The sequence below is a fragment of the Lactuca sativa genome, chromosome 2, assembly GCF_002870075.4.
Source record: "Lactuca sativa cultivar Salinas chromosome 2, Lsat_Salinas_v11, whole genome shotgun sequence".
Lineage (NCBI taxonomy): Eukaryota > Viridiplantae > Streptophyta > Magnoliopsida > Asterales > Asteraceae > Lactuca > Lactuca sativa.
The window spans coordinates 230,949,739-230,964,396 of record NC_056624.2 but is presented as its reverse complement, the minus strand read 5'-3'; the positions used below and the strand labels follow the sequence as shown (position 1 = coordinate 230,964,396).

The following is a 14,658-nucleotide window of genomic DNA, read 5'->3' as shown; positions in this document are numbered from 1 at the left end:
GGAGGTTTATTTATATAATATTTTTAAAAGTAGGATAAAGGTTCAAAAATTATCATAATTTTGTATATCAGCTCGATTAAATAAGGGGATTTGATTGCTAATTTATCGAAATTTGATTTTCAAAATCAAATTCGACTTATAGCTCTCAATTTATAAAAGGAATTTACAAGAGGAAATTGCAATCGATAGGATAAAATCATAACAGAAATAAATAAAACTTATACGATGATGATTTGTCATCTTTCTTGACAATATTCTCTCTCTCCTTTATACATCTTCAAAATTTTCCACCAATACAATCAGAGATGTATTCAGTCTCCTATAAATCTAATTTAATAAACCTTATAAACCCCAATCCCCAAATCAAGGATCGAATGAAATGACATGAATTTGATTGTTTATTAATACCTTGTCAACAGAAAAATCCAATGTGATGATCTCATATGTTTTTCAACATCTTTCATAACAGTTTTTTCACATTCTTCAACTTCTTTGGAACATCTGGACTATTCTTACATACTCTCTTTACCTAGGTTTAATATATAGGTATACACTAAAAGCAATGTGTGTTAGTGCTCCATTAAAAACCGTTTCAGCACAAATTAGTTTGTATCAAGATACATGAATAATTTTGGACACAAAAACATAAATGGAAGCACTTCTTCTGTTAAGAGAAGAAATCATTGTTGAAAATCTTAGACCACCACACCCTTGTGGCCTGCCAGCCACCTTGAAAAGTAAAAATGTAGCAAGGAAAAGTCTTTAAAACAAAAAAGCTCAACTTCTAATGATGTATTTCAAAGGGTCGAGTGTTGAATCATGCCAACATCTTCCTAGAAGGCGTACTTTTTCCAACCATTTATGCTCCTGTGTACACAAACCCATCAATTATTAAACCCAAAACAATTTTTTTTTAATATACAAAAATGGAATACCAATTGTTACATGATTTTGAAAACTTTGAAGGGAAAAATCATGCCTATTTATATGCTCACATTCAAGGGACAATATACAAACTGTTACATGTATTATCTTCCACCATAAAGTAAGCCAGAAAGTTAAACTTTCTTCTCATACCTAAAGAATACATAGACTGTTGTATATCTTTGATTATTCTGAATTTGCAATAATCCATTGATAGTTCCCTTTATATGCTACATCACCGACATCCATACAACGGCTCACATTAATTTTCATCACCACCAGTAAAATAATCACCTAAAAAAATCATGTTAGACTTTATTAAATTTGGATTAACCATCATCCTGATTTCACTCATCTCAAATGGACCTTCTCAAGCTAGTCCTTATTCTCATCTGAGAGTCAGGTTATCATATTTTATCTACTATTAAGTATATCAATTCTCACAGACATTTTATCAAACACCTAGGGTGCAGTATCAAAAACTCATAAACAATTTAATTCAGAGCATATCAATTCCTAAAACAAAATGAACAAAAAAATAAAATGAAACAACATACTCACCACTTGTAGACATCTCGTTTTAGCAACTTCCGTATGTACCGAAAAAACCTCCAAGTCGATGCACAGTGAAAACGATATGGATGATCTGAATTTTCTACTAATGCTCCAAAATTGAATAATATAAACAGAGAGATTAACAATCTCGGTGATTTTGGAATTGATTTAGTGAGATTACCTTCGCAATTTATGTCGATCCAATGCTAATCAACCATCAAATCTCGAAAATTAAGGAGAATATTTCTCACATATTAAGTTTACTAAAATCATGAAATATCTTTCAAAATGATATCTCGGTTGATTCTGATAATCAATACTCAAAATTCAAATTTGAAAGTGAAAAACCGAGTATAATGAGAAAATCACTTACCGAAAGTGAGCAACTTACATAATGCAAGGGCAAATTCGGTAATTCACTTTCATAAAATGAACGGGAAAATTAGATTTGGGGGCTAGTAGACTGCCACTTGACAAAAACTACTTATTTATTAGGATATGAGATTTGAAATATTTTATATGCACTCCTTTAGTTTTCATTTTTATTTTTAATCACACATCATATAGGATATCTGTATTATTATTTTTTTTTATCAATTATGTAGTTGTGAATAATAACAAAATAGGTTTTCATTTCAATGCCATTTATTGAATGATCGATTGAAAATTAATAATTAATAAAACATATCCCATCGAAGATACTTTTAAATTGCTTTTGTAAACAAAACATTTTAATGTTCCATGTTATGCTCTTCAATGCTTTAAGAAAAATGTATGATCAAATCCTTGTATACATTGAATATTTAAAGTATAATTGTTTTACTTTTACATACATATGTGATTGTTTGTGTGAAAATAAATATCGTTTTCATGTGACTATTTATCAAACAACAACATATTCATATTCGAAGAATCTCATTAAAATAAAGGAGTATGCCTTCAATAAGGTAGAGGAATTGCGTCACACAAAAGATCTACATGTGCAGACATAGAGCGTGTCATAGAGGAAAACATGAATAAATAATAGTAGAAACATATCCATCCGAAAACCTATAATTTTAGTAAAAAAACAATTAGAGCAACTTAAATATAAACAGTAAAAAAACGTATATTGAATAAATCAGGATATAATCATAACAACAAGAAACGTGTATCCACAATATATATATATATATATATATATATATATATATATATATATATATATATATATATATATATATATATATATATATATAGAGAGAGAGAGAGAGAGAGAGAGAGAGATGTGGGTTCAATTGAGAAAATAAAAAATGTTGAGAATGGGAGAATCATTCTCAGAAACTCATTTTATTCAAGCATAAAAAGATACAGTGACAAACTTGTAAATATGAGAACAACCTTAAATCTCAAATAAATATTTGTAGTTCAAACCCATTCATCGTTCATCATCCAAATTTCTTCTCCAACTTTCAACAATCATTCAGATTTCTTCAATTAAACCACCATCAACATCATCCGGTGCTAATCAATCATCGATCTTCGTCAATAATCAACACGATTCAACAGTTAACAATAAAAAATCGTTTTTGGTTCTTTTAATTCAACCTTCAATTATGCTTGAATACGATCAGATCTTCAACATCTATGATTAATTATACTCCCAACGTTATTAGATCAACATCATCGATAATCAACAAAAATCCACTTCATATCATTCATTCAACATCGATTATCAAATAAAACTTGAAAATTGAGGTTAGAAAAATATCAAATCGTTTTTTTTTTTTAAATTTCATATAATTCTCTATCAATCTACTCTTTTGTAAGATTTAAATGGTCAAAATATCATGTTTTTAACATTTTAAAAAAAAGTTAAATTATATGCACTCCAACTGTTTGATGAAATGCATGAACTAAATTACCACGTTATATTCATATATGAATATGTTTTCTCAGTATATGATTATTAAAACAAAAAAACAAATATGCAAGTCTGTATGTTATTCATATGTGAATAACATATAAAAATTATATATATTTGTGAAAATACCTTGTAATATTCATATGTGAATATACTGTGTAATATTCATAAGTGAATATATCATCTAATATTCACAAATGAATATACTATATAATATTCACATGTGATATACCATGTAATACTATGTAATATTCAGATATGAAAATATTATCTAATATTCATAAGTGAATATACCATCTAATATTCACAAGTGAATATAATATGTAATATTCATAAGTGAATGGATCGTCTAATATTTAAATATGAATATACTATGTTTATTATATGCTATATTCATATATGAATGATACTTAAATTGTAAAAAAAAAAAATAATCATAGTTTTTATTCATAACTGAATAACGAATGTACTGTAGTAAAAACCTGATTCATTTTTATTCATTTATAAATAACAATAGCTGAAAATATAAAAAAAATTAATTTTTTATTTTATCTTAAAACTATATCAATATGGATGTCTATTTGTAGAGAATAAAAAATCATGAATTTTGGTATATTTAAAATCATTTTTTGATAAAAATAACTTATAAAAATTTAAAAAAAACGAAAAAAACTATGTTTTTGTATATATTAAGGTAATGATTAGCATAGTTTAAGGAAATATGTTATGTTGGAAAACACATGTGCATTCGTTTCCCATTTCCGCCGGTACAATGAAGGATTTTGCGGCAAAAATAAATGATTGGCTGAGAATGATTCCCCTATTCTCAACATTTTTTTTTTCTCAATTGAACTCTCCCCTATATATATATATATATATATATATATATATATATATATATATATATATATATATATATATATATATATATATATATATATATATATATATATATATATATATATATATATAGGGCTAGGTTATATTGTTTTTAGTAACTATTGTGTGCCAGAATGCACAGATCTGGACCATCGGATGAATAGAATCAACAATCATGATCTGAGGGTCTATGATATTACAATAGGGTAGCATGTATCATATAATCACACAATTTTTATCAAAAGGGTATTTTGGACAATTAACTACATTTATAAAAGGAAATTTTTGGATTTTTAGGGATGATTAATTCTCCTAATTTTAAAAAATCTAAATCTTTTAATTAATTCAATTTCAATTTTTACCGATTTTATTCTATCAGAATATTTTTTTGTTAGAATATTACTGAAGAAAAACAAAATTCATGAATAAGATGTTCAAATAACAAACATTTTAATATATTCTTATACATCCGAACTTAAATACAAATTCATACATATTCTTAGAGACTAAAAGTCTTATACATTTTAATATAGTTATAAAAATTCTAAAAGAATATAAACAAAAATGAATAACATTCTTAAAAAAAATAACAACATTCCGCTAGAATACTATCGTGTGCCATGTTTTCTTCTTGAATTCTAAAACAATATTGCTGTTTTTGGATGTTGAATCTTGAAATTCTGAAAGAATATTGTTGTTTTTCTTCATTCTTTGAGAATGAAGTATCATATATCTTTTTTTCATAAGTTTCCTCATCATTCCTGCATCATCCTAACAACTGCACCTTAAGCATACAAATAATTAATTGCAATTCTTTCAGAATACAACAAAAATATTCTTACAGAATAAACTATTCTTGCAGAATAAAATATAATCATTTTACTTGGAACAAGGGGAAAAAAGTTAATAGAAAACTCAAGTAAGGATCAAAATTGCAAGAAAAAACTTTTTGGAATCAAAATTGCAAGAAATCAGCTAAACTCAGTTACCACTTTTGTAATTTACTCTAATAACAACAGAACATCACCTGGTGAGCAGCAACTTCCCTAGATGGAAATGAATATGTTCTTTCCCATTTCTGAAATTTTACTTGATACTTCCCAACGAAAATCACCAGTGTAAAGCATGTTCCCAAAATCACCACGGAATAGATACATAACTGCACCCGCCACATACAAAAAGAATAACTCGAATCAAAGAAACAACAAAACTTTTGAATATAAATGTTACATATCAATCTATACAAGAAACTCAAGAACTTGCATCAGTTACATATTTGACATATGCAGGGAGAGATGGAGGGAAAGGATAAAGTTGCTAAATTTTTGGATTCAAGTAGTGCTTGAAGCAGGTCCAGTTACAGTTTATTCAAAAAAAACTTCAATCTATCACCAAGCAAAACTTTTCAATTTATCTGTCAAAGAAACGTCAAAATGAAAACTGTCAAAAGTTCAAGCATATTAAACAAGAGCTTTGAGACGAAAAAACCAAAATCAAAATCAATTATACCTTAACTAGTAAATCATCTTGCCCAAACAAAATGGTCCAGACTCCAGAATACATTACCATGTTATTCAGTTGCATAGTTCACCACTGATAACTTTTAATTGGAAGTCAAAGTATAAATCATAATGAACAGAATGTATTGAGAAATTGAAATCAAAAAAGTGACGAGCAATGAATTGAATCAAATCCAAATCAGACTAACCGGGGCAATGATTGGCATCAATGGCTATAACTTCAACCCTAGTTTCCAAGCCAGACCACAATGAAACCAAAGATAACGAGTACCATTGTCCAATTTCGAGAACTCGAAGCAATGAGAGATCGAAACCGGGGAATTTGGGGGAGAAAAGCTTAGCAGTGATGGAAGAACAGAATAGTGGACCTTTCTTCCAACGAGAAGACAAGCCAACGGTATGATCGGCGTGAAGATGAGTTAAGAAATAAACCTGACTGCCTTCAACCCAACGATCGATTGATTGTAGAAGAAGAAGCAGAAGCCGTGGATTAGAAACAATGATGAGTTAGATTTAGGGCTAGGGTTAAGTAGTTGGTCAAAGAGATTTTTATGGTAATTCCCATTAATTAAGGGATTTAATTTTAATTATCATTCTAAAGTTACATAATTACCCTTATTCAATTTTTTAATTATTTAATTATTCCTCAATTCCTATTGGTGCATTCAGTCACACAATAGTTGTCAAAAACATTTGAACCTAACTCTCTTTCTCTCTCTCTCTCTCTCTCTCTCTCTATATATATATATATATATATATATATATATATATATATATATATATATATATATATATATATATATTAGAAAACCAAATATACACAACAAAAAACGTAACCTAATAAAATTATTAGAGACGATGGATCGCCAATGTGCTTTAGGCGTAGTCACACAGATTGCCGATGTACACTATTAGAGACGACGCTTTAGCGTCGACGGGTTGCTTTTAGCGACAACATAAACACATGTTGTCATGTGTCGTCCCTAATACTATCTGTCGTCTCTAATACTGTCGCCCCTAATGCCTATATTTCTTGTTGTGATACAAGGGGTACATGTTACTTATCAAACAAGAAACAACATAATAAAATAATAACTTCGTTAATTTTCCTGTTATGTATACATGATGAAATTGCAAATCTTTATTCTTGGATGATCAATCCTTATTTGAAGATAACTGGATAATACACATATATCTCACACATCTAAAAACAAGGATCATTCTATTATAGTATTGAAGGGACAACATGGGATGGGGCTATTGTCGGGGAACCATCAACCATAAATTTCACGGGCACCATGGTCCAGGTGCGCCAACATATCCCGTGGTCCTTATCTCGCTCATCCCTCTCCTCTTGCTATCCCCTTGTGCTTGACATAAGCTTGGTAAATATACACCTTTACATATAATAAACATAAATACAAATTTGATCGAATATTGTCAATACTCAATGAAGTCAAGATTATTTGAGTGTTATTTTATTTTGTTGAATGTAGAAACATCGACCTACTATAATGAGAAAGTTACGAAACTAAGACTTTGCTCGTTAAGTCTTAATTTCCGATAAAAAAATTTCTTCGTTTCACAATTATGTCATGATTTCCTAAAATATTTTTAAACATAATTTATGTAGACAACATTTTCTATAACACTTAACCGAAAAACCAATAAAGAGAGTGTTACCTTCACCGGCAGCAAGATTGAAGTATAGATCAACAATATTCGGACAACCATTGTAACATTGAGTTGAGCAAAGTTTTTGCATGAACCGAGACTCAAGAAGGGAGTCAGAGGAGATCCCTAGGATGTTACGGTCAAGCCCACATGCATCTAGGCATTCATCAGTTTCTATCCAACTTGCTAACTTGTTAGTATCTATTTGTGAGGTACTGCAAACAAAGACCTCCTCTCCGCTCCTTCGGACATTCTTCTCAAGCACACATCGCTTTCCACTTGATGATACGGCAAATGCACATGAGTCCTTGTTCAAATTCTCACATTCAATGCTTCCTACATACAAATTTTCATACTTTATTTAATATTTTTACCATAAACGATGATCTTTATATTAAAATTAAACCTCAACAGAATATATTGTATTTACCTAGTGTGACTTGAAACGAGAAAGTGAAGATAGCTATATAGACCAAAAAACTTTTGACAAAATTCAGAAAATCCATGGATATAAGAATTTTGTGAACCAGATAAAAGCTACGAATTCCTAGCGAATACTTACTATAAAAAGAAATCGATACAATTTTCTGAATTGATAATGGTTGAGTTTGGGTGTTCCTATGGTACCTATTTATATTACTAAGCCTTTGTTTAGGTTCCACCATTTATGGCGAATTAATCTGCCTTCATACCTTAATTTCTTGGTCTGTGGAAATTATTTAACTAAAAAGAGACTTTTGTTTATCTTTGATTTTTAGTTGAGTTAACAAAAAAATTGCAAGAAAACAACTAAATATTGTTTTTATTAGTTTACCATATAGCTTATCTCTAACCTTAGAATTTCTTATTTATTATTATTTATTTATTTAGACAAAATTGCAAAAATGTCCCTATGGTATGCAAAATTTTGAGGTTTTAGTCCAAACAGTGACTTTTTTGGTTTCGTAGTCCTTTTGGAGTGGTTTGTATATGAAAATGGTCCCTCTGAAAACTGAAATGACTATAATATCCTTGGGGTATTTATTTTTCATTTTTCTTTCATTATTCTTAAAATTTAATATTTATTTATTTATTTTAACAATTAAAAAAAATAAAAAAGGGCCCACCTCTCTCTCTCTCTCTTTCTCTTTCTCTTTCTCTCTCTCTCTCTCTCTCTCTCTCTCTCTCTCTCTCCTAGAAGGGCGTGTCTTTGATCGCTTTCTCCAAGCTCTGTAAGAACTACCAGGGAAGCCATAGCCAGTAGCTCTTGGATGAGCTTGACCAAAACCTCCATTGTTGTGTACACAAGCACCACTCATTCCCATGGTTTTGCCTTCGTTTTCAGGGATAAGAGACAATGGTATCAAAGATGAATGTGAAACTAATGAGAAAGCCATTCGATTTTCAAACCCCTTTGATAAATATGGTACACTGCCATCATCAGTTCCAAATTGATCCATGGATCTCGCTCGTTCTTGCTTTATAGGATCCATAAATTGGGGGGGGGGGGGTCGTTTCCCCGAATTTGACATATATTCTGATGAGAGCTTGAATTATCACCATCCCTGGAGATGAATCTCGATAAAATGCGTTCCTTTTCGGGGTATTATGCCCGAGGGTTGAAGAATGAGTCAGCATCTTCGTCTTCATACATGTCACTGTTTATCAAATTTGAGAAATACGAACTTGGTGTTGATCTGTATCGCGTCAAACCGGAGTTCATAGTTTGTTGACCCTGCCCCTGCTGTTGCAATTAATGTTGATGTTGTTGTTGCCGTTGATTATGAAGATCTGAATCCATTAGAACCCTAGAAGTTGCTCCATTTGCATATGGTGTTGTTTATGCAACTGTCGGAATCGATGGGTCTATATGGATTTGGGGGAAATCAAAACAGGGTAAATTATGTAAGGTTTTGGAATCGGAATCACATAAGTATCTGGGTGATATATGTATTCCTTTAAGTTGAAAGTCCATTATGTGTGCGTTTTCTAAATTTTTAGTGTTTATATATATGAAATGTGTACAGATGAAGAATATGTGATGACGAAGAGAGAGAGAGAGAGAGAGAGAGAGAGAGAGAGAGAGAGCTGGAGCAGCCTCCCTCACCACCACAAACACCCCCAGCTGCTGCTGCGGATTTTCTTCTGCTTGTGCGCTACTGGATCAGCACGAAGGAAACCAAGGGAAGCCGCTGGAGCAGCCTCCCTCACCACCATAAACGACGACCGCTGCCTCCACCTCCCTTTCTCATTCATAGTTCACCAACGAAAACCTACCCCTTCTTCATTCTTTTTAGTCGATTGGAGCTACCAAACACCCCTAAATGTCGAAAGTTTCAGTTGTTTTGTTTCTCCCGGTTTATTGTTGCCAGCGAACAGGTGAGAGGACCAAGGAAAGCTCGATAGATATCAAATCCTTTCCCCTCCTCGGTATTTACCGGCCACACCAAAATTGTCATCGACTGCAATTACTTCACCTTCCTCGATATGTGGCTACCCACGCTGAAATCAATAAGGCCAAGGAGGAATCGTCGGTCTCGACGAACTCCTTCTCCCCTCGCCGCGATCTGTTTGACCCCCACCGGTGCCCTCGATTTTTTGACTAGTTTCGTTCGTGTCCATCCCCGATCGTTCGTGTTCAAGGCAGGACCTGGTTTTAGAAATCGAGAGAGAGAGAGAGAGAGAGAGAGGTGGGCCCTTTTTATTTTTTTAATTGTTAAAATAAATAAATAAATATTAAATTTTAAGAATAATGAAAGAAAAATGAAAAATAAATACCCCAAGGGTATTATAGTCATTTCAATTTTCGGAGGGACCATTTTTACATACAAACCACTCCAAAAGGACTACAAAACCAAAAAAATCACTGTTTGGACTAAAACCCCAAAATTTTGCATACCACAGGGACCATTTTTGCAATTTTATCATTTATTTATTTATTTATTTTTTTGAAAAAACTTGACAAACGATTGAGTGAGGCTAAAGCCGTCCTGATTGTATTCAATTTTTCACATTTCATTAATCATTTGTTTTAAAAGATTGGATTATTATTCAAATACTAAAACTTTTATGGACCCAAAACCACATGTTCTAATTATATATTTCGACTTGTTGAACATGTTTAATCCATTCATTTTACCATTTTTAATGTAATATTGGACATCATTGCATTTGTATATTCTCTTTTGTCGTATAAAAGTTGGACAAGCGTATTATATAATGTATATTATTGTTATAGAGAAATAAATACGTATTAGATAAATTTTTATAATAAATTAGAATTAGAAAATGTTGATTACGAGAAATCTACTCGATTTGCTTTGTCAAAATGGTCTTCGTTGACTGTTAATTTGTGGAGCATAGCCAATTATTATTCGACACGTTTGTAAGGATGTGATTGGCCGTACCCCTTGGGCTCATCCGTCTTAATTAGGCAGGCGTGTATGAACCGATTTGTACGATGAAACTCAAACGAAAGTTGGAAATTATATTACATTAGCAAATCTTTTTTTTTTTTTTCTTTATTTCCTATTTTGAAGAGTGTGTGGTTGTTGGATTTTATGAAATAAAAAAATACATAATTTAAATTCTTTTACGATTAATCTGTTTCCTCTTACTTTAAATCGTTTTTTTATTACATTAACATGATTTATAGTTTTAATATATTTGATTTATAATTTTAATATGTTGTTATATGTAATCATTGTCAATTTTAAAAACAACATTTATATTGTTAATTTGTAAATTAATAATTTATGTATATAAATTATTTAAAAGTTGTGACTCAAAACTAACAATGGTCGTATATAACAACAAATTCAAACTATATGTTAAATATAATATGTTAATGAAATAACAAATATGATTTAAAATAAGAAAAATAATAAAACAAAGATTAATCATAAACTAATTTAAATTGTTTTTTATCATCAAATTAAAATGTTACATAATAATCGAGAAAAATTGGTTTGCTAATGTGTATGAGGAAATACAAAAGCTGGAAAATAAAAGTTAAATAAATTTTGTAAAAGTTTTTTATTTAAAGTTGGAAAAAACATGTCCATTACAAAAAGTCTAAAAGGAAGTCGTAGGAAAATAAATTGGGAAAAAAAAAACTAAATGTGTGGAGAATTAGTACCAAATTTTAAATTCTGATCAAATTTGTAAAAAAATTTAAAAGTTTGTTGATTTTAAGACGTTTTGAAAAGTTTGTTTTTAAAAAACAGTGATAACCCTATTTATTATTTGTTCCTTCGGGGACATCCGATAAAATTGGAACGATACAGAGAAGATTAGCATGACCCATGCGCAAGGCTAACACGCACAAATCAAGAAATTGTCCAAATTTTTTCATACAAAAAGGTTTAGCGGCGCAACTTTTTGTCCGTTTGCTTTCTCATTCGTTGTACGATAATAACTAAAATGTATTAATTAAAAAATTTTCTTAAAAAAAGTATATTAATGTCAAATAAGTTGTGTTAAGGAAAAAACAAATCGTTGTCATAGACTTATAGCAAATCTACTAAACTTAATTGGTTAACAATTTTTCTCGGAATGCGGGACAGACAATTCTCACTTGACGCGTATATAAAACCATGATTGCAGAAATCGGGATTAATCGGCGATTAATCGTTTGGCGTTCTCCAACCGTCGAGGATTAGAGTATTAATCGGAAATTTATGATTAATCGGGTTTGGAGGGATTAATCGGTCTTGGCGGAATTCATCAGTCAACAAAAGTTGAAAAAAATAAAAAAAATAAAAATAAAAATCAAATTTTTTTACTACAAAATTTTCAAAATTTCAAAATTTCAAATATTATACAAAAATGTTCATATTTTCGTATTTATTAAATTTTCAAATTATAAATTTTCTTATTTTCTAATTTTGAAGTACTTGTTTTTCTTAAGATATATTAATATTTGATTAATTTTTAATATTTTATTAATAATCTGTGGTCCCCGATTAATCTCCGTCAAAACCGATTAATCCCTTAATATCAGTCAATCGACAAGCTACCGTTAAACGGTTTTTATAACCTTGATAAAAACTATCAAGTGATGATCCGCTCCATTTGAATCTTTCATTTAATTATCAAATCATTGTTTAGTTAACATTAAGTTGGGCGTCCCAGTCCATTCAATCCCTCAATTAGAAAGTGTTTTATGGATTAGAAGAAAGAATATGAGACTATTTAATTTATTTTTATTTATTTGAAACGGTAAAAAATCAATTCAATCTGTCAAACCAATCAAAACTTAATAAAAAATTAATGCGTTGGATTGAGATTTTTGACTTATTTAAGTTAAATTGACAGACCGTCTACCCTGTTTAATTAAATGGGTTGGGTTCGATAAAAAGTTATCAATATTTTTTCAATCCGCCAACCCATTTAAATTCAATATATATTTAGTTTTATATTTCTTTAAATGCGGTTATTTATCATTTTAACTATAAATTTATGCTATTATATTTTTATGTATTTAAAAAAACTGCAATCATAGTTCACATCTCCAACCTTGTATTTTGGATAAGGTTTGTCCGAATTTTTTTATATAGTTTTATTATTGTAGAAAACTATATATCTTCTATAACTAATAAGACACTTTAATTTTATTTATTTTAAGAAAAGAAAGCCCAACTTGAATAGATATGTGGATTCATCATAATTATGAATATAGGTCATTGAGATAAAATGGTGCCTAAAATGAAAGTGGAAAGGGGTCTAATTACTTTATAATTGAACATTTCTAATGTTATTTTAACAATGTATTTGTATTTGTGAAAACTATATGCTGGTGATTTTATATCATCAATATTATTTAAGTGAATATGATTAAATTTATTGACCAAAAATGATCTTGTTGAATATTGAACAAGTTAGGATGGTGTATGAGTGCACACTTGTTCGAGTTTTTCAAGATTCAAAGTACATTGTTATTTAGGGGCGAAACCCCTAAATGAACGGGGGTCCGGGGGCAGTGCCCCTGGGAGCGGGGTCCTAGGGGTGGCAGCCCCTGGCGGGGTCCAAGGGGCAGACCCAATTGAGAAAGTTGACCCTTTTTCCCTGAGATCCGTTTAATGACAGGTTTGGTAGTTTTATGACAGTTTGTAACTGTCTACTGACAGTTTTCAGACAAGAATGATATATCCGTTTTTTGGTCATTTTTGTGGTACATCTTGAAGAACATTTTCTCATACATTCTCAGATTTCGTTCTCTGAATTTCATCCAATTGAGTGTTTGATCTGTACCATCGAAATACTTCAATTTGATAGTGAATCATGACTTTCAGAGAATCCAAGCAATCTATTCATCCCCTATTTTCTAATAAAAATTGAAGTATTCTGTAATCATGGCAAGTGGTGATTCTGTGAAGGATATGACAAGCAAGTTTGACAAATTGAACAAGTTTGAAGGGCAAGATTTTCGTAGATGGCAGAAGAAGATGCACTTTCTCCTTACCACTCTGAAAGTGGTGTATGTTCTGAGTACACCCATGCCAGTCTTACCGGAATCTGTTGAAGATGAACCTTTGGAGGCAACAAGAAGGAGATCAAAGTGGGAAAATGATAATTACATATGTTGTGGTCATATTCTCAATGGTATGTCTTACTCTCTTTTTGATATCTATCAAAATTTCGAATTTGCAAAAGAACTGTGGGATTCTCTTGAATCCAAATACATGGCTGAAGATGCTTCTAACAAGAAGTTTCTTGTCAGTAACTTTATAGGTTACAAGATGATTGACTCCAGGCCTGTTATGGAACAGTTCCATGAAATGTTAAGGATCCTAGGACAGTTTGCTCAACACGATCTGAAAATGGATGAAGCCATTTATGTGGCTGTGATAATTGACAAACTGCCCTCTTCCTGGAAAGATTTTAAACATAATCTGAAACATAACAAAGAGGAATTAACTTTGACTCAACTTGCAAGTCATTTACATATTGAAGATTCCTTAAGGACTCAATAACTTGATAACAATCCTAAAGGCAAGAACCAAGTTGGTTCCTCTTCTGTGAACATGGTGGAAGGAGAAAGTTCAAAGAATCCTAAGAAGTCTAATGGAAAAAGGAAGTTTAAAGGATAGGATGACAAGTCTTCCAACAAGAAGGCTAAGTTGGTTTGTTGGAATTGTATCAAACCGGGTCACTTCAAGAAAGATTGTCGTCTTCGCAAAGTGAATAAGGATGGTGCTGGACCAAGTGGATCCAAGGATCCAG

General features: G+C 30.9%; 2 protein-coding genes and 1 non-coding gene across 3 annotated transcripts; 2 read left to right on the top strand and 1 right to left on the bottom strand.

Moving 5' to 3' along the window:
* Positions 1 to 6,862: 6,862 nt before the first annotated feature.
* Positions 6,863 to 8,068, bottom strand: LOC111896296 (uncharacterized). The gene is made up of 3 exons (XM_023892300.2): positions 7,886 to 8,068; positions 7,465 to 7,791; positions 6,863 to 7,178 (listed from the first exon to the last, which is right to left on the bottom strand). Exons 1-3 carry the CDS (start codon positions 7,959 to 7,961, stop codon positions 7,069 to 7,071), a joined length of 513 nt encoding a protein of 170 aa, XP_023748068.1. The 5' UTR covers positions 7,962 to 8,068; the 3' UTR covers positions 6,863 to 7,068.
* Positions 8,069 to 11,681: 3,613 nt separating this feature from the next.
* LOC111896313 (U6 spliceosomal RNA) lies at positions 11,682 to 11,784 on the top strand. The gene has a single exon (XR_002851864.1). It is a non-coding gene; the product is annotated as a U6 spliceosomal RNA (small nuclear RNA).
* A 2,003-nt stretch (positions 11,785 to 13,787) lies between these two features.
* Positions 13,788 to 14,408, top strand: LOC128132499 (uncharacterized). The gene has a single exon (XM_052769105.1). The coding sequence runs from the start codon at positions 13,788 to 13,790 to the stop codon at positions 14,406 to 14,408; it is 621 nt and encodes a 206-aa protein (XP_052625065.1).
* The last annotated feature ends 250 nt before the right edge of the window (positions 14,409 to 14,658 follow it).